A 26456-nucleotide genomic window follows, 5' to 3' on the forward strand; every position below is an offset into this window, starting at 1 on the left:
TAGCGACACCATTGAAAATGGAGGAGAAAAAAAAATCAATCTTGTTTTTTCCTTTTTGCCCTTCACTGACTCTATTAGTCCCTTTTTATCTGAGGGTTGACTCCAAAATGTGGAGGGAGACCGAGCAGAATGGAGTGTCTACTCTCATTTTGACAGGGCAATGGACTTTACTGAGATGCATTTCACTAATGAGGAGATTACAAACCTATGCTCAGAAAGAAATATCTTTTGAACGGCATCTTGACTGTCCTTCAAGTAGCACATTGGGTTTACTGAGCCAATATAAAAAAGTCAGACAACCTTTATCTAAACTGAACAGAATGTTGATCCTGCAATCTAGACTCGAGATAATTTAAAAGATTACCCGGTTCAAGCAGGAAAGAGACAAACCCGACCAAATGTTACCCATCACGTAGCGTGGGTGCACAAAAAGATACTACACTACAGTAAAAGCTGATGAACTGTATGTGTATGCCTGTGGACAGGGGTGGGTGGGGGTAGAGAGGGGGTGGTAGTGGTGGACTGGCTTGTCGATCGATGCAGTGATTGGCAGTTAATGGCTTTTCCTGTTCTGCGTTGGTAACCCTGGCCTGATGGCTGTTGCTTCTGATCAGAGATGGCAGATGGTGTTTGATTTTCGTATATAAACCCCTGACTTTGTGGAGATGGCTTCATCATGTTTAATGATTTAAAAGTTAAGTTGAATACTGGGAATACTCCAATGCTGGATCTCTCATCTAAAAAGCCCTAACCTCCATTCCAGATGTAAGGACTGATCTCTCTTAACTACATGCACCAGTCATGGTTAGCATTCTGCTATAAGCCACTCAATCCTTCAATGATAAATTATTAGAATGAAATTCAATACACATATGTTTTTCTCTATTTTATGTTATCCAGACATTTCAATCTCCAGCCTCACTTGTGCTCAGTAACAAACTAGCTCCTGATCTAATATGACCACTAAAATAATCAAACATCCCCTGAGATCAAAGATAATCCTAAATTCCAAAAGACCTATCACCAAATTATACCATCCTTTTCACCCAACCAGTTGGTAATGAAAGCACAGACTAGAAACTGCACCTGGGACAAAGGAGAAAAAGTTGTAAATTGAAGAAAAGTGAATGATAAGCTCCATTTGATGTGTAAGAGAAGATGGTAGGAAACCAGAGTACAAACAGCAGGTCCTGAAATCTCTGAATGGGTTTGGCTCCTCACTCAACCAGTTTCAACTGCTTAAGGCTTAAGTATATGGTTTAAGTCTATTTAATATCCCATAACTCTAGACATTTTGACATTTCATCTCCCCAGAAGTTCAAAAGGAGCTGATTGAAAAAAATTAGGAGATGAAACTATCTGAATTAAGAAGAACACAAAGGCTTTGTATTTCTGATAAATACAGTAAGGAGTAAATATATATATTAGAAAAGAGAGTGATCAAATTGAAACACAATGGCCATACCCTCCCTGTAAAATAAAAAAAAAGATTGATCTGGGAGTATGGAGCCATTTCCAAAGCTGCTGTTGTACTCTTCACATCGTCTATAAGTCATCTGTGAAATGGTGAGGTGTGTCTGAACATTTGTTGTTTGTGTGTGTGACTGATGATAATGACCATGATGATGGTGTGTAAGAGAGAGAGAGAGAGAGAAAGAGAGAAAGCGAGAAAGAGAGAAAGAGAGAGAGCGAGTCACACTTGGACTCACAACAGCAAAATTAATATGCCCTCACTCGAGAAACATCAACAAATAATAAAATACTTTGCTTTACAAAACTTCAGATGTTCTCTCTCACCCACACCTCTCGTCATGCAAATTAATACATTGATCATATGAATTATAATTTGCATTCAAGATCTCACAATTACATGTTAAAACTTTAACCGCTCCCAGAGTTCTCATTCAAACAGTAGCTGTACAGACAGCCCTTATGGTTCAAATTATTTCAACATGAGTACTGCAACCTAACAAGCATAAATTTAGGAAATTCCTATCCAGTGACAGAGACAGACCATCTGAAGGAAGGATCCAAGTTTGAATTATTCAGCAGTCCTTAATTTTAAGACTAGTGTTGATTGAATGTGGTGACATTATAAAAAAGAGTTTGTGGAGCTGGCAAGGAAGGAAGTGAGGGATGATAGCATATGATCTGGGTGTGAGCCTAGGAGTTCAGTGGCTATGGAGACTTCCTCTGCTGTCTGCGTATCTGAAGCGATCTCAGAGGAAAGAAGCCTCTGTAAATCAACATGAGATTGAAAAGGACTTCATAAAAACACAAATGTGTGAAACTGCTTATACTGAACAAAAGCCTGCACTTCAGACCCTTGCTTTCACCAGCTTTGGCTAGTAAAAGAAAAGCGTCAGACAGTGTGACCCTGAGGTTTGCGACATAAACGAAGCAGGGTGAGGTGAAGGTGAGCAAGGAACAGAGATGATATGTTGGGGTGGGGCTTAAAGGCATGGTAGTTAAACTTTTTTTTTCTAACGTCACTCTGTCTATTCTGGGCATCGGTTTGTCATGAAGGAATGTGAAGGCCATAAAGTATCTGTGCCCTTGAGAAGCTGAAGAGCATTCTTGTCCCCAACTCTTAAAGCTGTCTCTCTCTCTTTCACTCACTATCACTTTCCCCAACTCACTCCCCCTCACTCTTATTCCAGCAGTAAGTTTAAAGTAGAGCACAGGTGTAGAAGACGGCACCCGTGGGAAAGATAACATTTGGAAACATTCCTGGGGTTAAAAAAGGTCTTTTTTCTCTGATATTCTTCATCTGGGGAACTATGTAATTGCTTTGGTTCCATGACTATGCCTTTGTCCCTTTTGTGCCTCCACCCCGCACTCCCCATAGCTACCTCTTACATCACTACCTAGTAATTTCCATATTACAATTTAAACAAGAGATTCTATTCTCTGCTTCTTTTTTCATTTTCATCTTTCCATTTTATCCATCTTTTGTATTGAAGAATAAAAGGCATGATGAGAAAACAAGGTGCAAAATGATCTTTTCCAGGGCCCCCAATAAAAACCACATGACACCCTGGACTGCACCACTTAATTACAAAAGGATGAAATCTTTTCTTCTACATCTGGAGAAAACATTGTCTGCATAACACTGATAGATTTACAGCTCCCAGTTCTAACCCTGAACTCTAGCACACAGCAATTAGGCAAAACATGGATGGACAACCAGCGCCATGAAGTTCAGGAAGAGACGGCTATTCTCTCTTGGCACTATAGAAAAGGCCTCTGAGGCACCACTGTTTCAAATAAAAATTCTACCCTGAAAATGGTTCTCAGGAAACTGGTGGATGGTTAATTTTTACTCAAGCCTTGATAGTGGTCACAGAGAGGTGAGGCAGACTTTTCACTGCACAGAGAACTTCACGTCAGATTTAGCACTTCATAACCCATTCAAAATAGACTGCTGTGAGGAGAGCATGCTTGCAGGTATCAGTATCTCTCTGATCCATCACTAACAACAAACAGCCAATGAAATCCAGGCGAGAAATTGCTGAAATTCTGTAAACAGTAATTGATGCACCACAAAACGGAAAGACCCTAGAGGTAGATTTGTTAAAAAAAAGAAAACCTAGGTAAAACAAAGGCAGTGCATGCTCTTCACACTTAGGAGCAATTTAAATGGCTGCAGTACTGTAAATCAAGCATGGGTTTGAATCCAGCTGCCTTCCAACAAACAACAAAGAGCTGTCAAATGCAGTATATGTTGTGCTTAGAAACTAAATGTCTTCAATTATAAATACATGTATATAAAATGACTTAATTCTGCTTATAATAATGTGTTTAGCTACTCAAACATAATTTTGGACTTACACGTGGAAGATTACAAGGCAATGGGAATGAAACAACAGCCAGGGCCACATATCCATCGTTCTGTAAAATGTATCTGTCCCATGACTCTACTCTGTAGTCCAAAGCCAAACAGAATAGAGGTCCCTGTGTGCTCATCCTGGTACCTAAGACCTCCTCCCCTCTCCTCATCTGCCTCTTCACCCTACCTTGCTTTCATGTACAGCTCCACTGAACACAGACCTATGAGCTGAGTAGTTTTGTGGCCCTGACCACTCTGAGGCCATTAATCTGGTGGCTTAGCCACTGATGTATTGATGGCAAAGAGCCTGTAAGCCTGCCTGCCTCACTCTCTCCATCCCTTCAGCTTAGGAGCTACATAGATTCACAGGAGCCTACATCTGGCCTCATCAAAGCAGCAAACCTGTCAATTGCTACTGTTAGTCTTTCAGGTGCGGTGGCTAAAGGTCGGCAGATGTATTGACCAGTTGGGCAAAAAGACCTGTGGGACACTTCATTCAAGCCATGATAGCTACTCAGTAGGTTTGCATCTATGTATATGAACAGCTAAGTCTGATTTCTTTCAGTGTTTCAAACCAGATGCAGCAGCTTTCATCTTACAACTAACAAGAAATAAAGCTTACATCAAGGTGCTCTGTAGACCAGTAAAATCCCAAAGTTAGAGGTAGTAAGAGTATTAACATTAGTGTTACTATATTAATATTTCTTGTGAGCCAGGACACCGCACACAATTCCAGACATTAACTTGACCATCAAACAACACATGTACTGTAAATGCATTAGGTTATTGGGAAAGTTTGGTTTTTGCAAAACATGAAAACACCCCTATCAATCACTTCAATGTGGGTATTCATAATAATTGAGTTGTGTGCATGTAAATGTAATGACAGCCACCCCAGATGACAACTCATTTTACTGCAGTTTGACTACCAAATACATAATAAGTTCAATGGAAATTGTGGAGGCTGCTGATTACATGAATCCTAAACAGGTCTTTTTGAAGACAAGGCAAAAGGAACACTATCTCTCTGGCATCTTTGCAGTGGGGGTGGTAAAAAGACAGGACCATGAGTGATATGTCTGTAATATCATCTTGACAAGATAGAGTCAGACAGAGCATAGAGTATAACACAGATTAGATACAGAGACCCTCTTGGTTGGAGCAGGAAGAAGTTTCTCCAAGATGTAATTGTCCTCTAATAATAATGCCCCCATAATCACTGTTGATTTAATAAGAGAATCAGTGTGTTGACAATAACATTAACAGTACTTTGCTCTTAAGTGAGAAGCAAGGAACTTCTAACAAGCTGAGGACTAAGAGTAAGTATGGAGAGCAGGATGAGGGACGCAGACAGAGGATTTAGCTGAGGAGAATGTTTAGTTTTCCAGCATGATTGGATTAAATATATTTAACCTTAAGCAGATCCCTATTCTAGACCACCCACTGCTTCACTATCCATACTGGTTTGTTTTTAGGGTGAAGAGTATTTGTCATGTTTATTAATTTTGTGGAGACAACGAAGAAGGGTGAAAAGGTAGGAGAAGGGAGTAAAAAAGCAATATAATGTACATAGAAGCAGAGTGGACTGAGGGGTAAAGAGTTTAGGATGTGTGACAGTAATGTTTAAGAAACTGTTTCTTGTCTGCAAGAAGGGGGAATCTGGTGGGAGGCACAAACTGTATATCTACACCATACATCACTGCCTATAGTGACAAAACAACCTACTATACACAAAGTGGAACTTATCTCTGCCTTGAACTGTGATGAACCCCAGTCACAAAAACTGATATAAGCTTGCCTTCTATTCCTTTCCTTCCTCAGACACCAATCGGCCTTTTCTGTTGATCAGGCTGGAGATAACAGGATCAGCAGCTTCATTGCACATTAGCAGGAGTGTGCTCTGCTGCTCTTGTCCAAAAACAAAAAAATCTAATCAAAACAAACAATCATTAACACAGTGACCAAGGATCTCCAACTCCATGCTGATAATGTAACACATCATCTCTATCCTTTCTCTAATCCTCTTATTGCTCTGTGTGATGGAACACAGAGAATGCATCTCTACCTCCACCACAGACACAGGATGGAGAACCTGGTCTGTAATGCACTGGGCCCTTTAACTCTGGCAACTGTGGTAAACAGCCATTGAAAAAAAGCTGGGAAAATACAAGTCTCCCCTGTCTAAGCAGCTTTCTGCTTCCCTTCTTTCGATCTCTTTCACTGTCACTTTGTAAGTCCAAGCAACACCCACAGTAGGGCAGTTGCACATATAATCAGCAGCAGCAACAGCAGCAGCAGCAGCAGCAGCTGTGCCATGGGTCAAAGCCCGACCCTTTCCCCGGCCTTCTCAAGGGGTGGGAGCTAGAAGAGTTGTGAAATTCTTACACACTGCCAAACACTATGCCCTACTAGCTCCCCGTACTTGCCTGACAGCCCCTCTCTCCAATCCACCCTTATTTTCTGTTGTATGCCACTTCTTCCTCGTTCCACCCACCACTCAGTAACTGAGATCTGTTTGAGGTAGGACACTAGAGTTCAACACCCTGCAGGCAACTACTGACACAAAGAGGGTAACCAGGGTTCAGGATAATGACTGTGTTGACTGAGGAGGTGTTATAGGGGCCCATACAGAATTTAAATACTTCTTTAGTTTCATGTTATGCCTTTGATCACATGTACATCACTTGCACTGAGTAATATTATGAGAACTTCTCTATGAGCAATTAAAATGATACATTTCATGAGCCCTGTGTTGTCATCTTCTGGCACTTTAGATTAGAAGATTGTTCAATGTGTGTGTGTGTGTGTGTGTGTCTGTTTGTGTGTGCATTCACACGCTTGTGCATGTGAAAGGAGAGAATGGGCTGTCTCCTAGGATGTGCAGCAAGCGCTTTATTAGAGCGGTAGTACCAGTAAATCAGAGCTCAGCTCTTCCTGGAACTGCTGCAACCTTTCCCACTGAGCACTATTACTGAACAATCATAGGCTAGCCATGATAATTAGCAGAGTATCTATCCTTCCAACCCTCCTGTCGCCCCCCAAATCCCCTCTATCCTGTCTGTCTCTCCATCCTCCTCCTACCCCTCCTCTTCTTAGAAATGTCTGGTGGGTGAGTGGGTAAGGCCAGGCGCCCACTAGACGTCATTTCGCCAGAGGACATCTTGCAATACCTGCTGTAATTTTTGTCTTGACATTGGCCAGAGTGCCAATTTGGGCTAATTCGTCTGCTCTCACTATATGACCACCAAAAAATATCAAGCATGATTGGGACATCCCAGAAATGTTTAGGAGTTCGGGAGAGGAATTAGAGATGGAAGTGCTGACCCTGTCACAGTAGTGAGGTGCAACAGTGAGTCGTGGGGTTAGGGTTGAACTCACAACCTTAGACAAGATGGGCAAGTTATGATCTTGTTGAGCTACCTACCAAGTGAGAAACCATTGATTGCTTCCCACTATGACTTATGCAATCACCAGGTTTGCATGTAAAGCCACATTTCAAACTACTATCAAAATTCAGTTAAGACAAAATTCTGAGAATTTGTGTACTTCATCTAGATAAGATGTTTGTAATTTATTTTTACAAAGATTGATTGCTCCGTAAGTGACAAACTGATGTTTAAAGATGCTCTATTTCCATTAACTGCAATAGTTTACATGAGGATAGAATTCAAAATACTCACTGTCACAAATTCTGTTTTTGAGATACAATTCTGAAATTTACCACACTACATCTACCTTGACATCATCATGAAATCTGCAGTGTGGCAAGTTTGGTGTCAATTGAGTAAAGAATGTGGGAGGAGATAATTACGGTTTTTGAGAAAAACAGACTGATGGACTTCATAATTCCTGCCAGCTTGAAGCATCTGAACATTTCTGCTTACTTGGGCTACATTTTGGTGAAAGTTGCAAATAGTTATCACGTATGACTGATTTGTTGTGAAGTTTTAAACTTGAGGCAGTTTCTGTAGCGCCACCATCAGGACTATTAGCCCACAATGCTAGTTGAGGAAGTTTGGCATAGGTCTGGACCTATGTGCAAAGTTTTGTTTATTTTCATACCCCAACTACAAACTATTGTATAGTCCAAGAAGATTGGAGTCAAACCTGGTAGCTATGATGATTAATGGAGAGAGGTCATAAAGGCTTGCTTTCCTGAGTCTGAGAAGCCAGTGCTTCTGCTGAGTAGGATCATCAGTGAAACACCTTAATGCCTTCTCATGTAACCACTAATCCCTTCATTTACATTACTACCTGTTTTCCTCTATTATGTTTCATTGGGATTATTTGCTCTCTGCAGAGTGTAGACATTTTCTTTCCTCAGTGTTTACTGATTCTTTTGGATTGTACTGAAGGGTAAAATAAGAGCAGTAACTCCATCCAAGATACAGATGTATGTATGTATGATCAAAAGCCCTGTTTCTCATCGGTAAGGAACAGACAGAGGATGTGACTATGTGCATAAGGCAGAGAGAGAAATCGGTGAAAAGTTTGTACAGTTATGTGTGTGCTCAATAAAGCGGGACAAGGACAGAGGGAGGGGTGTCAGGACTTTCTTGGTTAAAGATTCCCCATCTGATAGTGACGGCACTTTGTCCCTTTCTTTCCATGACCAAGCGGCATCTGGAGTGGATTTTGTGCTTGCAGACACCGAGGAACATGATTACATTCGGCTAACTGCACTCTAAACTGATTATGCATGTGCCAAGCTAATGGACTACATTTGCGAGAGGAAAAATAACATCCAATCAATCTCAATTACTGCCGATTGCACCGGCCCCCGAGACAAGGAAGGTAGCCAGCTAACCCCCCATGCTCCTCCCCTTTCCCCCAACCGTTGACTGGAAGCTGAGGCCTGTGGCTGGGCCTGGTTAGGCCCCACCCATTTTGTCTGGCCAGGGCAGCCAGGGCCTGGGAGCTAGATAAGTTCCACTCGTCTCACCTCCACACTAACACATAGCCAAGCCCTGAGACCTACTGCTAGTGGTATAAGGGCTATCATATTCACACATTATGTATGTAGCTAACTGTAAAATGAGAATGGAGGCTGGGTTTGTTTAAGATGAAAAGAGAGTCTCAGGGGAAAGCTGCATATTCTAAAAACATTCAGCACACAAACTAACGCTTGGGTTATCTGGATACTGCAACAGAACCCATCTGTTTGTGTTTAGGAGTGACCATTCTAAGAGCAGATGGGTGACCATCATGCTATCATCAGAGCCACTGAAAACCCTATGGTCCATGGGAAAAAGAGGTGAAAGTTAGCTTCAGAGCACAGGGGTGTGTAAGCAGAACACACAACACTCAGAATGGGTATCTTTCAACTGAGAACACAGTACACAGGGAAAGACAGCATCACCCCCACTGTGTGGTGGTCAATGTGGTCAGGATGACTTGCTGGATCTTTCTGTGGTCATTTGGAACATTCCAATACATGGGGTGGTGGGGGTGATATTTTTAGAAAGCCCTAATATGGGCCGCATACCACAGACTCTCAAATTATCCCATCCAGCTTAGCCCTCAGTTTAAACCTTCCTTTTTAATTCCAGTAATTACAGGCTCCAATTTATATGGAGCTGTGCACACAAAGGGCCTGTTTAATGCAAGCCAGTTTGATTTGGGTGAAGTGTCCCAAGCATCTCCCACATCTTACAGCCTGTTTATGCTGACTTGATGATTTATTTTCTACCCAAAAAGGTTAAAATGGTGCTATTTGCATCAGATTTCTTCAGGGAGGAATAAATGAATGGTGATTTTCCTTTTTTCATCTTTGCATAATATACCAAGTTAGGTTTACAGGCTTGTGGGCCACTGTGGGTTTCTGCCTGTCAGTATCTCTACCAGGACAGTAAATCGAACGCGGTGCGAAGACTGTGACATTGTCAAGTGGGGAGTCAGTGCTGCCAAGAGGACTCACAACCATGTACTTGTCCGCTAATCACATTTGTGAGTCATAGAATATTGTAATAATTCTTGTCAACTCATGAACATCTCTGTTTTTGAGTAGTGTCTGGGATGAGGAGCGCTTATGAGGACTGCAGTGTTCTTGGGTTGAGAGAGCAGGTAATTTCTGGACAAATGCACACACTCTTACTCGGAAGATCAATTGGTTTTAAGAAATATGGAGCCATTTTAAGAGGCTTAAGTCATAAAAAATGATCATGCATGGATGTGTTGTACATATTTAATCCCCCACAGCCTGAGCAGCAGTATGACATATGTCTCTTCTCTCTTAAAAACTTGCACAGAAAAAGAGACAGAGGAGAAAAAAAATGTTTCTCTTTTGCCTGTTGGGCTCATAGCAAAGTGAAAAGCACAAAGATAATGTAATATAAATTGTACCCTATCCTACGAGACAAAACAAGTCTCTCCCTCCAAAGGTGTGAGGAAGAGACAGAGTATGCCAGAGCCTGTCTATTTTGGTCTAATGTGAGACTGTCATTGGAATGTGGGCCAGTAAGTCCAGCAGCTAAGGCCAGGAGAGGATGACACAAGGGTATCTTGCTATGCCTCACAACTGACTCAACACATTCGCAGATTATGTTGCATATTTGCATTTGTATGTATCTATAAATACCCTGTGCATCTGAAAATGTTCCTGTGGTCCTCTCGCTTGTCCTGGTGCAAACCATAGACTGAGAAGCCAAACTCCCTCAACACCTCCTGTGTCCTGTGGTCCTTTTAATGGCTGTACTAGGAGTCCTGCATAACACCTTCCCCTTTCACAAAACACTGAAAATGCATTTCTCTTTTTTACTGTTATTTCAGCACAAAGGTCTTGTGGACAGGAAACATGTCTGCCATGCCAGTGGTTCTGAGGAACCATCCATAATGCTCTTTTCTATTCTATTTTAAAATAGACCGCCTTTTTGAAGAGGTTTAAATGGACAACTTTGCCTTAGTTTGTGATTTAAAACACAATGCTTGAAGCAGCACATTTTTCACATGCCTGTTAATACCTCCTTTCCAAAAGAAGTCTAATACCAATATAAAAGTGTCTAGTAATAGAACTATTTAAATAGTTTTTCCTCTTTTCTTTTTAAGAGTCAAACACATGACAGTGGAGTGGACTTATTAATAGGCAGCATGTACTAGGAGACAGTGCACATTACAGTGTTATATGTTAGATTCTGTTGGTGTGTATATAGTGTAGGCTTACAAAGAGTATGTGATGTCAGCGTTTGTATGTGTTTTGTTGTGTGTGTTGTATGTGTGTGCGCAACTATGCCAGTTTGGGTTAAGCGTAGAGTGGCCGAAGCCGCAGACACACAGGATAGGTACCTAAGTGGAATCAGGCCTGTTAGATTTATGGCCATTTGTTCAGAGAGTGTTCATCCATTGGCTATTATGGAATGATTAGAGGAGAAGGTGAAGCTCCAAGTCCAGCAAAAATCAATACGGCTGTCGAGAACCATTCAGCCTTTCCCGCTCCGAGGAGTATTAGCACCAAACCTCTGTCTCCTCACACTTCTTCATTCATCTCCAAGTGATTCACCCCTAAGCCTCCAAACCCGCACCCCTGCCAATGTTCTTCTCATGGCAGCAGTGTGACTTTAAAGTTTAGACTTTATTGTCCTGCCTGGTTCTATATATCTACTGGGAAGGCAAGAGTTACACAACAAAGCTATCATTCATGCCTTGGGAAAGCAGCTAGTTTAGTGGTGTGGGCAGCACTAGAACATTTACAGTGTCTTTTCTTGTGTTTGCAAGGAGAGGATTAAGGACACATTTTGCCATTTGTGTAAAACTCATCAAAGTTCAATTGGACAATAAAATATATGACAGATATGACACAAACATACTACTTCTCCTGGTTGTATTATAACACCTCAAATAGTGCAATCATAATAAGTTGGCTATTGTGCTGCATGAAAAAGTCAGATTTTTGGTTAGAAATGTCTCTGCAAATGACATCCTACGTATGTACATGCTCTTCCCCTCCAGTTATGTATATGTGATAAAGGAGCTTGAGGACCACTAACCTTGTAGAGTTTGAGGCTAGCCTCATGGCGGGAATTGACAGTGTGCATCCTCAGCTTCTCCAGGCTGTTAGTGTAGTAGTCACAGGCATTGCACTTCAGGTGCACTGGATTGCCTATGGCCACACATTTCAGGCGCCATTCATTGCCTTTGCCCCCCTCTTTGATGTGAGCCACAAGCTGGTACTTTTGCACATGCTTGTCTGTCTTGCAGTGCAGCTGGAAGTTGGCCTTGAGCTGAGTGGTGTAGTGGCACAACTTGCACTGGTGAGAGTCGCCCACCACAGCACGCCACTCCTCCTCTGGTAGGCTCCGTTCAGCTCCCATATGCATGCCAAGCACATCCAGGTTGTCAGTGGTGAAGCGGTTGCACACAGCACACTGAAAGAGCTTGAGGGAGGGATCGCTGGTTTGTGATAGACTTTCTCCTAGGGTCATCAGTTCTTCGGACACCAACTGGCCAGCGCCCAGCCGCACGTCCATAGGGATCTCCCCACCTACTATAATGGGCGGGGAACACAAAGACAAAAAGAAAGAGGAAAGGGGTAAAAAAGGTATTTAGATGGTTGCATACATTCATATAGCATTATGTTAGACGTATTCAAAGACAGTCTCAGTAATTCACTTGCGGTGTACATCATTATTTTATTATTTTGAGTTAGAGGGCTCGGTGTTTTCCAAGTCATAGGTTGTGCCACTCTCTGAATAACATCTCAGGTAAAGTAAAGCTGTTCAACTTTGAAAAAACATGCTCTGTCTGTCGGTATGATATTGCATGGATGATAAAGTGCATGTATGTATTTATGGCCTATAGTTATCCTTGCTTTGAGCTGAGAAAGAAAAAAGCCTGAACATTTCCATAGGGACCAAAACCTCACACTGCCAGAGAATTAACGTACACATCGGCCTGTTTGGGCTAGTGCACTTTCATAGCCTCTCTGTAAATCTACTCCAGAGGCCATGAGCTCCACAGAAAAGGCAAGTTATTTTATCATTACTGAAGAACTAAGGAGTTCCCATGCACACATTACTGTAAATCAAATCCATCGCCCTTGTTCACTGAATAATAATATAAAAAAATCCACTTCTCTGCTTGGATTCTTCTGCTTCTTTCTCTCCAGATTGCCTCTAAATCAATATGGACACCTAACAGATTAATTCTGCTTGGTACTGAGTCTAAACGATGGAGGGGGGGGGGGACAGCAAGCACATATCCTATGACACCAACCACAGAACTGATGTCTATACAGTCTGGGAAGGCTGACTTTAAAAATTAATGCTAAAAAAATGAGGTAAGAACAGCCAGAGTTTTTGCCTTTGCTTGCTGATCTTTAATCTTTCACTGCCCAGACCGAGCATGTAGGCTTGACCCCGCCTGGCTTTACACTAAATTAATTCCAGCAGCTCCTTTTTATTTATTGCTGCAGTATGCAGCCTGCTCTTGGACTTTTCTCCATTACCTGAGTTTTTATAGCCAGGAGAGGGAGACCTTTGAGAAGCCCTCTGAAATCACTCACAGACCCAGCTCCTCAGTCATGGCTCCATTACACTCTCTCTGTCGCTATCCTAGTTCTGTCTTTTCCTGCACCTTACATTTCTAATTTCTACCTGGCTGTCATGCTCCATTACTATGCAGATTCAATGATTTACCACAGAAATGGATCCTGTTCCTCACTAAATTCTAGTTGTAAACCATTAGATCAAGACTCTGATTTGTAGCTTTGCATCTGTTTTCCCATAGGTTATTTTATATTGAAACCATAATATTGTGAAGGTATATATGTCAACCCATGTCCAAATTTATGAAAAGACAGATTGCTAGTGCTAGGTGAATCTTAAGATTGACTCAGAAAGTCAGAATCCTTACATGGTACCATTTTTTGCTTATTCACTTTCCAAAACTAATGTTTTAAAGTGAATAGCTGTCTGACTTGTTTTTTGTGCTGTTTCACAATGTACGATAGACAACAAATTCCAGCACAAATAGCTAAAAGTCACATCCTCCATTCTTCTCTTTAACTCTCTTGCACTCCATCTCATATCTTTCTTTCACTACAGTGGCTCAGTCTTAGGAACAGGGATTACCAGGAAGCTGACATCATGTGAGGTCAACATTCGTATCTATCTCCTCTGCAATACACTCAAAAGTCAAAAATCCTCAGTGATAGCATGAAAGAGCACCTCTCACTTTAGCTGCATGTTCTGAGATCTCTTGTGATGGCAGATTCTCTCAAGAGATTTACTGAGCCTTATGTAAATGGACTGCATTTATATAGCGCTTTTCTTGTCTACCAACCACTCAAAGTGCTTTATAACATATGCCAACATTCACCCATACATTTATACACTGATGGCAAAGGCTGCCATGCAAGGTGCCAACCTACTCATCAGGAGCAGTTGAGAACACTCTCTCACCGGAGCCGGGGATCGAACCAGGAACCTTCCAATTACTACATGACCACTGTACCTCCTCATCATACTGTGGCGCATTATCAGAGTGTGTATGCTTTAAGAGTTCCTTAAAGTGTGACCGAGGATGACACCACTATAGTTTATGGCACCAGACTGTGTCATTATTGCCTCCCTTGTAACATGCTTATTACAACTCACCTCACAGGAAAATGAACCAGATGGCAGAAGGGGGAAAAGGAATTAGTCACAGCAATCAATTCTTGTTTGTGTCTTTGAACTGGCGACAGTTGGAGACAAGTCTGTACAAACTGTGGGGTTGTAAATAGCACACCAAACATTCTGCTATGCTGCTGAATTACCCATGCTGAGCCCTCTAACCTCCCTTCTTTGACCAAGATAAAATTTATAGCTGCAATTACAAAGTAGGAAAAAATTGAGAACTGTGAAGTTCAGCAGCAGTTTGGGAATAATTACATAAAAAGGCTGAGGCTGGCTGCCTAAGGGGGAGAGAAGAGAACATAGAGGTTTGGCAATCCAACTCACCTTTGTGAGCAAAATTAGGTATCACAAAGTGAACTTCAAAATTCAGTCAAAATTACATCAACACAGTGTCACTAAGAAGTCTTGTTAAGGACTGTGTGAGAGGAAAAACAAATTACCTCTGGGTTACTTGGCACATTTATAGCTATACATTCATAGATTAAACTAACTAGCAGACTGGTCTTGTACACTAAAAGGTTTTACTATAGATGTGAGATTAAGGCATTGAGCATAGGCCTACCATCATGAATACTATCAGTAAGGAAATATGGAGAGGGTCTGGTGTAAGCCCCCCATTAAACTTGTCTCAAATGGATCACCTTTCTTTCACCTCACCCTCTATATATTTCAATGACACTCTGCTTGTAAAATGAGAGAATTACATCAAGTTCACTAGGGCAGGCATACCTCAGGGCATGAGAAATAAAGTCGGCCACCAAAACTAAGTGGTGGTATACCTAGTATACATAGCAATGGAGAGGGGCAATATGTGGCTATTCCTACTCATCATTTTGTGTTTTGTTAACTCAGTAAAAAGTGAATGACATTAATGTTCTGTGTTCCTGTAAATTGATGAAGTAGGATTCAAGATTAAGTCAAAATGAAACGGATTCCACATGAAATAGCTCTTGGTGATTTTGTGGCAACTCTGGGAATTTCTGAGTATAAGAGAGGCAAAATGGGGCTCACCGAGGGCAGGGGCCAGGGCAGCCATGTTGGGATCCAGGTGAAAGCTCCCCATCAGGAACTGGGCCTCAGCTCCAGCTGGGTCTATCTTGAGGCCTGGTGGAAGGCTCATATTCTGGGTCAGGTAATATTGATAGAGCTCAGCCTCAGAGGGTGAAGGCATGGCTCCCAAGCCAAGTCGGCCATGCTGCATCTGAGTCACATTCTGCTGGAGTAGCATCATGTTGTGCATGTGCTTCTCGCTGGTCATGTGGATACGCAGGTTCCGTGCCACATTGGTCTCATAGTCACATACCTCACACCGCCAAGTAGGTTTGCTCTTCGGCTTGGTCGGGGAGGGGGCCCCACACGGTCCAGCCATATGGGTGGAGGACTGTGTAGGATGGTGGTGTGGAGGGTGATGACTACTGGCCTGGGTCACTGAGGGGACAGCCACCACTCCTCCTGGGGTATGTCCAAACACCTGCTCCTGTGCAGAGCCAATGGAACCTCCATTCTGCAGTGTCTGCATGTTGTTCAGGTGCTTGTCCGACTGCATGTGGATGCTTAGGTTCCCCTTTGTGGTGGTCGAATAGTTACACACCTACAAATTACAGGACATTTTCTTTTGAACTGCAGTAAAGTGATACATACATTACTTTAAAATATCAATTTACATCTTACATAAGCCTAAATAGCTCAACAAATCAACAACACAAAAACAACTTTAAATGCAACCCTTAAAAAAAAAAAAATCGAGCATCAGCACATTTCCTTGCTACATACCTCACACCGGAAGGGCTTGTATCCACAGGTATAGCTTTCTCCACGAGCCAGACGAGGGTGGCTCTGACCACTGCTGCAGTACATACAGGAGCCTCCAGAGTCTGGGTGCTTCTCTTTCATGTGGGCCTCCAACGTCTGCTGGTACTTGTAATGCCAGTTGCATTTGGGACACTTGAGTGTCTTGCATGAGTTGCGTGAATGCATCATTGTCATGTGACCACCCAAGGAGCGTGAGGAACCCAGAACGGTGTCACATTTAGGGCATTCTACCCCACTTCCTCCGCTGCCACCAGGCCCATGGTTCTGTGAACACTCACCCATCCCCGTTATGTCACAGGAGCCCCCTGCAAGGGGGTGGGAGTGGCCATGAGATGAAGGGTGGAGGTGAAGATGATGGTGGTGCATGTGGTGATGGTGCAGAAGGGCTCCATTTTCCTCCTCTCCCTCTGCCGGGCAATCATTTGGTTCTGGAGCTGTGGCACTATCTCGATTGGCACTTTCATCAGCAGCAGCATTGGAGGACAGAGGTGAGGAGGAAGTGCCAGCAGTGTCATCCTCACTCCTTCTGACGGCAGCTGCCGCCATTGCCATGGGAACAGTGGGCCCCTGGCAGTTAAAGCTCAGAGGGAGCTCTGAGGTCCTCCCCCCACCTTCTGTAGCTGAATCGTCTTTCTTGACAGAGGAGGAAGTGGAAGCAGGGGCTTTGCTGTTGTGTGTGGAACTGACTGCAGAGGTGCAGGCAGAAGGCTGGAGAGCGCTACTAGGCATTAATAAAGGAGATTTGGAAATGCTTTGGTTTGAGACAGCTGGTTCCCCCGCTTCACCCCCGCCGCTGCTACTGTTACCACTACAGGCCACTGCAGTGCTTTCTGCCTCCACCTCGTCTTCCTCCTCCCCTAATAACAGTTCCTCTTCTTCTTCCCAGCCCCCCATCTGGCTTGATAGGTGAATGTTGCTTTCATGTCCCTCAGTGTCCCCATCCTCTTCCTTGCATGCCAACTCTTTCCCAACAGGCTCCTCTGTTCCCCCTCCCTGTTTGGGCAGGGCACTGGAGTCTTTGGCAGAGCCTGAGGATGAGGTAAGAGTGGATGCTTTGGGAATGCTCAGCCCTCCAAGAGAGAGGACTGAGTTTAGCGGGGTTTGTTGCTGCTGCTGTTGCTGGAGGCCAGAGTCAGAGTCTTTATTCAGGAGGGTCTCGCTGCCCCCACTGCTGCTTCCAGGCTCCAGATGGACACCACTAAATGTGCCATAGAAGCTCTGGCCAGAGTTAATGGGGAGCAGGGTAGGTGGCAAAGGAGTGCTCTTATTTTTTGGTTCCAGGAAACTGATGAGGGGCTCTTTATCTTTCCCAATGCCCTGGATGATGGCAGATGCATGCTTGTCCCCTAGCAGCTGCCGCTCGTCCTCACACAGTGTCATGCGGTGATCATGGACGGCATGAGTGGCAAAGGAACGCGCATAGCCAAAGGACAGCTTGCAGATAAAACACATGAGAATGGGCTTACCTTTGCCATATAGGGCAAGCCCATCAAATTTGGAGAAATCCACGTTGTTGGGAACATCTTTGGATACACAGGACTTCTTGGCAGACCCATCGCTGTTCAGGTAATCCTTGTTGCTTTTGTGCCGCACATCGAAGACACGGAAACTGTGCAGGACAGGGCTGAGGCCTGCCATGGTTGAGGTATTGGGGAAACCTTGGTCTGAATTGCCAAACCACTTCCCGAAGGACGAGGCTATGTGGAACGTGTTGATGATGTGAGGGTAGACCGAGGATGAAGTCCCAGCAGGTTCCCCCGGTTTTCCCCCACTGCTGAGAGAGTTTGTGGGAAGCAGGCTGGGTACCATGCCCCCACCACTTTGGATCAACTGACTGAGGCTCTCTACAATGTAGGCTGAGCCATCTGGCTGGTAAACTATCTCTCCAGCCAGGTTCTCCACATCACTGCTCTCCTCTTCCTCTTCCTCCTCTCCTTCCTCACTCCCACTCTCAGGTGCTCCCTGCTGTCGTGTGGGCTGATGTCGCAGTAGGGTGGGCATGCCTCCTCCCCCTGAAGCCATTGGCATCCCAGGAAAGGGTTTAAGACTTGGGAAACAACTGTCAATCTCCATTTCATCTAAGTCCTCAGATTCTTCCTCTTCTCCACAGCTCACTCCCTCTTGCTCTTCTTCCTCAAGACCTTCTCTTCTAGGATGCAGCTGGCCTGTGGCAGAGCTATCACAGCGGGCCTGGGGTGATGTCTGTTTTGGCTGCTGCTGCTGTGACTGTGGTTCTTTCACCCCGTCATGAGGTGCAAAGGAGTTTTGGAGTTGAGAAGGGTAGGGAGCAGAGAGAGAAAGGGGGTCCAGGGAAGGGGCCTGGTTGGTGCTGGGGACCTGTGAGCTAGAGTGATCGTTCCAGGGCTGTGGTGGTTGCTGCTGCTGGGAGGAGCCGAGCCCATCGTCTGTCCCAGAAACCACAGGAGACTCACAGCTGTCCATGCTGATGCCTACATGAGGCGTTCATCGCATCCAGGCCTGCAGAGACACAAATTGGGTGAGACAAGAGGTTATTGTTGTATTTGGGATGTTTAATGTAAACACACGCACATAAATAAGCACACACAACTCATCATTTACCATGCCAATGTTTGAAACATAAATTTCTATATTTTCCAAAATATTACCATGCCTATTAAGAAAAGATCAGCTACAGAAAATATGAAAGAGACATGATGTATAGGTCCCTTAAAAGAAAAAAATCAAATGTATGGTGCATTGGGTGAGAGACAAAAGTCTGAGATGTAATTGGAAAAATGACACCATGCTCATTACGCTAGATTAGGTACTTAAACACAATACCTGAGACAAGCACTAATAAGCCATCCATGATTCATCTTCCTGCCATATCAGGAAGGTACCATCTTTTATCTTCACCTTCCAAACAACACCCCTAATCTTATATTCTGCAAATCCTACATCCGTTTTTAATTAACTTGCAGTCAGAAAAAAGGAGAAACAGGCTAACTTAATGGATCAAATAGATTCCTTGTGAGATAATTAGACACTGAGAAGCCACCCATCAGCACACTGTACATTTACATAACAGAAAGAAAAAGGGCTGTCTCTAAAAAAAGCAATTCTTAACAGTATCACCATTATCACTCCATCTTCAAGTTGTGTACATATAAGAGGAATATAACACATGTGCAATATGGATATAGATGTGTATGAACTCTAACAAGGGCAATAAAAGACAGTATTTTCTATGAACCCAAAATACATAAGCTGGGTTGGGACTTCACTGCAGCTGTGTTTAGATCTTGCATCCAATAACCTCTACGCTCAGCCTGGTTTCAAACACTCCAGCCATCCTCCGCCTCTGAAATAATAAATGGGAGCTGAGCTTTCGGGAGCTGGCCATGCCCCGAGCATCTGAGAGGCCCAACACAGGCTGCAATTTAGAGCGCAGAAGAGATAAAATGATAGCGCAAGATACTGCTGAGCTAATAATTTTATTAAAGGGATGCAGCCAACATTGATTAAAGGGGGCAATCGGGCTGAAACCAATAACTCTGGGCTGCCCTTTAACCCACCAGTACTGAATATTACATGAGCAAAGTTTCCCGGCACCAAGCTCACTGCCATGTCCCAGTTGATTAGCACATTCACTGCTTGCACTTGATTTATTTACTTATTTACTTAGGGATGCAAATTCAGCTGTGATCAGAATGGAGTCTACCCCCACACCCTAACATATTAAACACTGAGGGAGAGGAGAGATTGATAATGTCTGTCTGCCTCTTCATGAATGTCTGATGAAGCTCACCTCCCACACAACATACCTGAGACCTCTCTAGCATATATGCACTCAAACTACAAAAATAATGGCTTTTCTTCTTAAAGATGTGCTTTTGTATTTGGACTTCTGAATGAACAATAACAGGCCAGATTATGGGCAAAGTAACAATAAAGATAGAAGCACTATTATGATGAAGCAATGACTTTGATGAAGGAAATTTAAAATATGACTGCAAAGATGATGTAGATGCTATTGTCATAAATACCTGGGGACAGACATTTTCTGTCAGTATGGCCCATCTTATTGTTTTGTTTACACACTACAGAAGCTAACCCTGATGACCCTTGCCTTGCTTTGCATATAAAATGAAAGATATTAGACTGGCTAGCTTATTAACAAGATTGCTTTATACAGCCAGGCATGATTTAGAGATGGCTGCCATATTGAGTGAGGGGATACTAGCCCTACTGGTCTGTATTTATTATCTTCTCCATTAATAAGAGGCTATGAGCTCAACAGCCATTTCACACAAATGGACTGAGGGCGGCGTGAGTTATGCAAGAAAAAAAATATGGACAGTGATTCTTCAAACTAAAAGCATGTGGATAAACTGCACAAAGTAAAATGAAAAAAAAAAAAAGCTGAAAATGTGACTTGTCTAAAAGGACTGCCTCACAAGAAAAAGTCTCCATGTGTCCTGTCTGAGCAAGGAGTGTTTCACACCTTGTTCCTGTAATCTATTCTATCAGCCCCTCCTCCAGATTCCACTGTCTTGACCAGGCCTGGGAACACTTTGCCCACATACACAACTGGTAGTTAAGATTGTTCGTTCACAATGACCTCTGAAGTTCTCTACTCTCATCTTTGCATGGTCTTGAGTCTGAACAGAGTGGCTACAGTGTACTGTACTGAGGGTATGTACCCATCCATTCACATTACTGCTGTAAGATACCTGAAGCAATTAGCAATAGACAGGATAACACGATGACTCTTGATCAGTGCTGGAGCTCTGAGCCAGCTTGGTGTGTCCACTGCTTACAGAAAACAGGATTGTCCTTTAAAATCAAGATGGTGTAATTCAATAACCTGCAGTGGTTACTGATGAGCAATGGGATTGTCTGGAGTCGGCAAGTCGCAGATGGGCCAACTGATATAATGCTGTTTGTCTCTCGGAGGTCTGCCTGGCTCAGTGACACCTGTTTAAAGCAGGAAAAGCTTTAATCTCTGGGAGGCACTAAACAAGTCCGGGAGACAGACAAAGAGACGCGGTCGAAGAACAGGGGAAGTGGAGGAGGCCGGTGTCTCTGTGTGCTGACTGTGTTAATAACCACAAATCAAAATGATGGAGCAGCCCACTAAAGGTGACTATTGCTGAGTGGTATTATGTGATGTAATATACTGTAATATGTAGAAAAGTTGTAATTTTCTTGTGCATACTGGAACTAGTGCTGATTGCAGAAAACAAGTGACCCAGCCATGATTTCTGCCCGTAATTTTGAATGTGGGCCCACTGAGTTGACAATAAGCAGGCTGTATGCAGCCAAAACAAGCCTTAGCTGACAATAAGAGATAATCAGAGGGAAGAAAAGGCTGGATTCCTGAGCTGATCTGAGGGAGCGCATGCCGATGCACAGATCCTGATTGTAGAACTCACACTCCTGCTGCCACCTGCCTTCAAAGGCTTTATGCCAGGGTCCCCCCTGCTCTCTCGCTCGCTCCTCTGACAAAAAAGAAGTCCTCCAACCACCACCTTAACAAAGCAGGTTGAACCTTGTGAAAAGGCCTCAGTACTAATGAACACTGTCAGAGACTGGGTCTGGATGTCATTTGGTAGGGATGGAAAATGAGATAAGTTTTAAGTTATGGGTCCTTTCATTAGGTGGGATTTACCGGCCAACTGAGGGAGGAATTAAAGGCTAAGGAACCATCTGATTATAAGCATGCCTGATCACCTGCCTGGAAGCCTGACCTTGCCTCCAGAGGACCCTGCACTCCCAGGTTTCCTGAGGGAATTAGCTCTGACTCAGCCCAAACTGTGAATACTGCTGGGCTATGGGCGTGATGCAGCCCTGACCCTTACTCCTATCCACCTACACGTCAGCAGTGAGGGAACACCTCTTTAAAATGGAAAAACATTGTTTCTTAATATGCCTAGAGGACCCCTAACAACACACGAGATCTGATTTTCAATTGTCCCTCAGTGATGTTGCCTGTCTGTGTCTGGTCTCTGAGCCATCACAGAGCCTGGCCAGCCACCGCAGGGTAAGGGGCGCTTATTGGAAAATCAATGGCGTGAACGCTAAGCAAGTTACAGGAAGATGTGGGAAGGAAGAGTTCTTATTGATAAAGCAGGGGAAGGCCTTTGATGTTGCACTAGGGACATGCTCATTGATGGGAGAACCATTGTAGTCCTCAGGCATACTGAAGCACGGGTTTATCTCCTAGGTTTGTTCCAATTAATCACCAATAAAGGCATGCATGCATTGCACTCTTAAACAAACTCAAGTCCATTTTAATACCCAACATGGCTTAGTAAATTCTGGTTTTAACACTATGCTCTTGCAGTGAGAGAAATTCCATATATAACACTGCACTGCAAGTGTCTCTTTTCTTTTTTATCTGCTGTCGATACAACAAGCTTATACTCTTCTAAGGAATAAATGTGTTACATGGGAGTATGCAAGTGTGGTCCTAAACTGGCAGACTGGCGTCACAAGATGATTTACTGTACATAATCAAAAATAAATAAATGCATTAAATTATAAATAATATACTCTTACTGTCATTAAAAAAACTTAATACTTAACTTAATACTTTTTATGAAATAATAAACAGTGAAAATGATTCTGTAGTCACTGTAGTAGTAGTACAGTGGCTAAAAGGGAAAAATGCATATCATCTTTCAGTCAGTATCACAGGGTCATTTTGTCATGGAGTTGTGAGCCAAAAAAGTTTGTCAACCACTGCTATAGAGAACACACCATAATAATTATATTAGGTACATGGACTTCTTGTTCTCTTTGATCCTCTGTAAATAAGACAATTAACAATGTACAGCATTGTTGTTTATTGTGTGCAGTAAATATTCTGTCTACTATTCTGCTAATGCAGACATAAGGGTGATCCAGTATTGCTCCAACTGCAGGAGGCAAAAAGTCACCTCAGGTCGATGGCACTCAGCCTGTAAACAGGGCTTCCCGTAAAATCAATGATCTTCAGTAGGAGCTATCAGTCTGTGGAACAGAAATAGCCATGGCTGTGTTGAGTCTGAGGCGGGGAAGAACAGTACTGTGTGTTTACATGAGTGTGTGTGAGTAGAGGGGGCTGGTCACTGGCATGTCTGGGAGTATTTCTCAGAGATAGCAGAAGCATGCAGCTTCTGTCATGTTACAGCCAGTGAAAACCTAGAAGCATTAGGTGCTATAGAGACAAGACTACAGCTCACAGATTTCATTAATGTTAATGTTTTGTATGTGTACTTTATGCATCAAACTAGTGTTGGAACAGGTATATCACTTACAGCTAAAATAATCCTTGCTGATTACAATATGAGCAAACTCAAATACTCAGGAGGCAATGCGCTGATTGTTTTAGTTTCACAGCACTCAATTTTAGTAACCATTTTGCACTAGTAATACTGGCCAGAAAAAGCAAAATTGATTTGTTTGTAGTATCAATTGCCTCCTTTGTTAATAGACTTGAAATAGAACCTTGAAAATGATTTTACCCTTTACGCAACACCATCAAATTCTGCTAATCCATTCCATGTTGTAGAGCGGAAGCAAAGTGATTTAAGACAAAGCAGCAGTGAAATCACAGTGCAGAACTGTATGTTCCTCGTACACAGGGCAGTCTGATTAAATGATCTGATTGGAGCTCAGCTAACTTCTAAAACCCTCCAGAGGGGATTTACACATGGCACTAGAGTGTTTCCTCAGTTTTGGAGGGTGTGATAGAAACAGCGTGCTAGTGTAATTAGAAGTAGTTAATTAGCTGTGGGTTAATTACTGGGTTCTGCAGAGTGTTGGTGAAAGACCTGGTGGGGTGGCAAAGCAAAGGGAAGCAGCGAACACGCAGCAGGAAGCTCCCAGTCTCCCACCAATTAGCAGCCAGCATGGGGGGGCTTCTGTGGTACACTAGGAGTACAAATGTGAGAAGGCTCATATCATTTCACTCAAACCTCAGTACAGGGGAAGAGATAACTAGAGACCAGACAACATACATTCTATTTAAATATGCATACTGTTTTTAGAGACAGTTTTTACTACTGTTTTTGAAAAGAAAAAAAACATTTGCCAAAAAGCGCAGTGAAATTTTGTGATATTAAAAAGAAAATGACAACCAGGTTTCTGAAGAATGCCAGATTAAGGATAAAACAGAGCAGGGACTATTTTAATTACTACAAAAGTAACTTGTTATTACAGCAGCCACAAGCTATCTTTCTTCATTTACAAACCATACCGAAAGACTGCACTGTATTATTTTCCTGTTATGTCCCATGTGGTTTGTTTAGAAAGCTTTGTAATTTATAACAGCATTAATTATCCTTGGAATTAAGGTATTGATGTATAATCAGAGAAGGGCTATGGGGCACAAGCTAGCATTCGCCCCCAGGCAACCCAGTGCACAGAGCACACACAGTATACACTGGTACACAGCAGGGTGTCTGTAAAATTGCAAGACAGACAGAGAGAGAGAGAGAACTTCAAGCTTTCAAATACTTAGATTAGTTAGATACACATCCCCCATTTCTGCTCAATTTTGGACCAACAGACATGGATATTGAATGATTTGCAACAGTCTAACATGGAACCTCACATCCTTTAGCATGCAGTGCTGACTTTCCCATAGTGTGGAATGCAGAAAGCCTGAGAGAACATTTGATACTTTGTACACTGGTCTGTCTGGCACTAATCAATCAGAAAACAACACACTGATCGTGATCCTTGGGAAGATTTCTAAATGTAAAACATTTAGAAATCCAATAAAGATATTTGTAGATATACAGTATGTATAATTGTGTTTCTGTAGTATTTGCAAATTAGCAGGAAAGAGAGAGGGAAGATATAAAGCTAGAGAGAAAGTGAGAGAGCTAAAGACACATGTCCAATGAAAGGTCAGGGACAAGGGGGAAATGTGCTGATCAAAGTCTTTGAGCCCCAGGACCTTCATTTCTACTAATTATAAAATCTGCCCCTATTTATATCTGCGGGAAGCAGACGTTCTCTCAAGAGAGGATGGAAGTGAAATCTGCTAACTACAGTACTTTCAGAGCTTCTGTTTACACTCTCTCCATTTCATTTGTACTATAGTAACAGGATGAGGGTGGTAGAGGGGGGTTAAGAGAACCGATGACCACAACTTATTTGGGAATGTTGTTGTTATGAAAGTAAAGGACAGAAGACTATGTACAGAATACTGCAAGGCTGACCATATGTGATATCTAGAGTCAAGATTGCATCCAAGCAAGATCGCATGGTGCCTTACACACATATAATACACACATGCAGACATACACACCTTCCCACAGCGCTGCAGTTAAGGCAAGCCAACCACAAACACAGCTGTTAAAATGATCAATATCATTGAAATATTAAACCTTAAGAAGCCACATTATTGATTGGGAGCTCAATGATAAAACAGTTTATTATCACAATTGTGGGGCTTTATGTAAATGTTTTGGAGAGACAATCAGCTGTCCAGTGACCATGGGCCATGGCTAAATTTGACACCCCCAACCCCACACACACACATACCCCCCAACCCAATCGCCACACTGCTCTGCTCCCTTACCCTGCCATCCAAAACCCGAGGAATTGCAGGGATTGGGGAGAACAGGGAGATGTCATTACCACTACTTCTACTTTCATTAAGGATAGCTGACACTGATCAGCATACCAAGCCGCTGTTGACAGAGAGACGAGAGAAGGGGGATCTGGCCCCCAGAACAAAATGTTAGCTCTGGGATGTGGTCTAAGGGATCTCCAGCAGGCATGACAGCAAACAGAAGCATACTGTGGAGAAGGATCCAGGCTCCACGAAGGGATCATGCCCTGACAGACAGATAGGGGACATGGATAACATGTCTATAATCCTGGGCCTTTCTGTGCAATCTGGAAAACAAATACCTTAGTAATGACCCAGTCCTTGCACCTGGTAAAACACAGGGTTCACTGGCACCTGGAATTAGACAAGTATCCACTGCAGAGCATTCTTAAAGGGACACACTCCTTTAGCAAAATACTAAAGGGAGTATTAGAAGTCACCAACATATGAATCAATGGTGTATTTTCTAAGGAAAAAACTGTCTACTGGACTATGGCGCAAACCAAAAACAGCAAATCTATAATGTGGTACGAGGCAGTGGCATGAGTGGATAAATTAAGTCACATAGAGGCTCAGCAGTGCAACAGTGAGGCAGTGCCACAAGCCTAAGGGTTAGGCCCAGTGTTTGGATAAGTGT

General features: G+C 43.0%; 1 protein-coding gene across 6 annotated transcripts in view; it reads right to left on the reverse strand.

The window, feature by feature from the left end:
• zfhx3b (zinc finger homeobox 3b) overlaps positions 1 to 26456 on the reverse strand; it is a 296238-nt gene that overhangs the window by 74100 nt on the left and 195682 nt on the right. For all 6 annotated transcript variants that reach the window (XM_044200100.1, XM_044200181.1, XM_044200261.1 and 3 more), the window contains 3 exons: positions 16213 to 18729; positions 15451 to 16030; positions 11812 to 12308 (listed from right to left, as the gene is read on the reverse strand). In XM_044200100.1, coding sequence (XP_044056035.1) covers positions 11812 to 12308; positions 15451 to 16030; positions 16213 to 18693 — 3558 coding nt within the window. In that variant the 5' untranslated portion in view covers positions 18694 to 18729. The remainder of the gene's footprint in view (positions 1 to 11811; positions 12309 to 15450; positions 16031 to 16212; positions 18730 to 26456) is intronic.

Source organism: Siniperca chuatsi, linkage group LG1 (assembly GCF_020085105.1).
Source record: "Siniperca chuatsi isolate FFG_IHB_CAS linkage group LG1, ASM2008510v1, whole genome shotgun sequence".
Lineage (NCBI taxonomy): Eukaryota > Metazoa > Chordata > Actinopteri > Centrarchiformes > Sinipercidae > Siniperca > Siniperca chuatsi.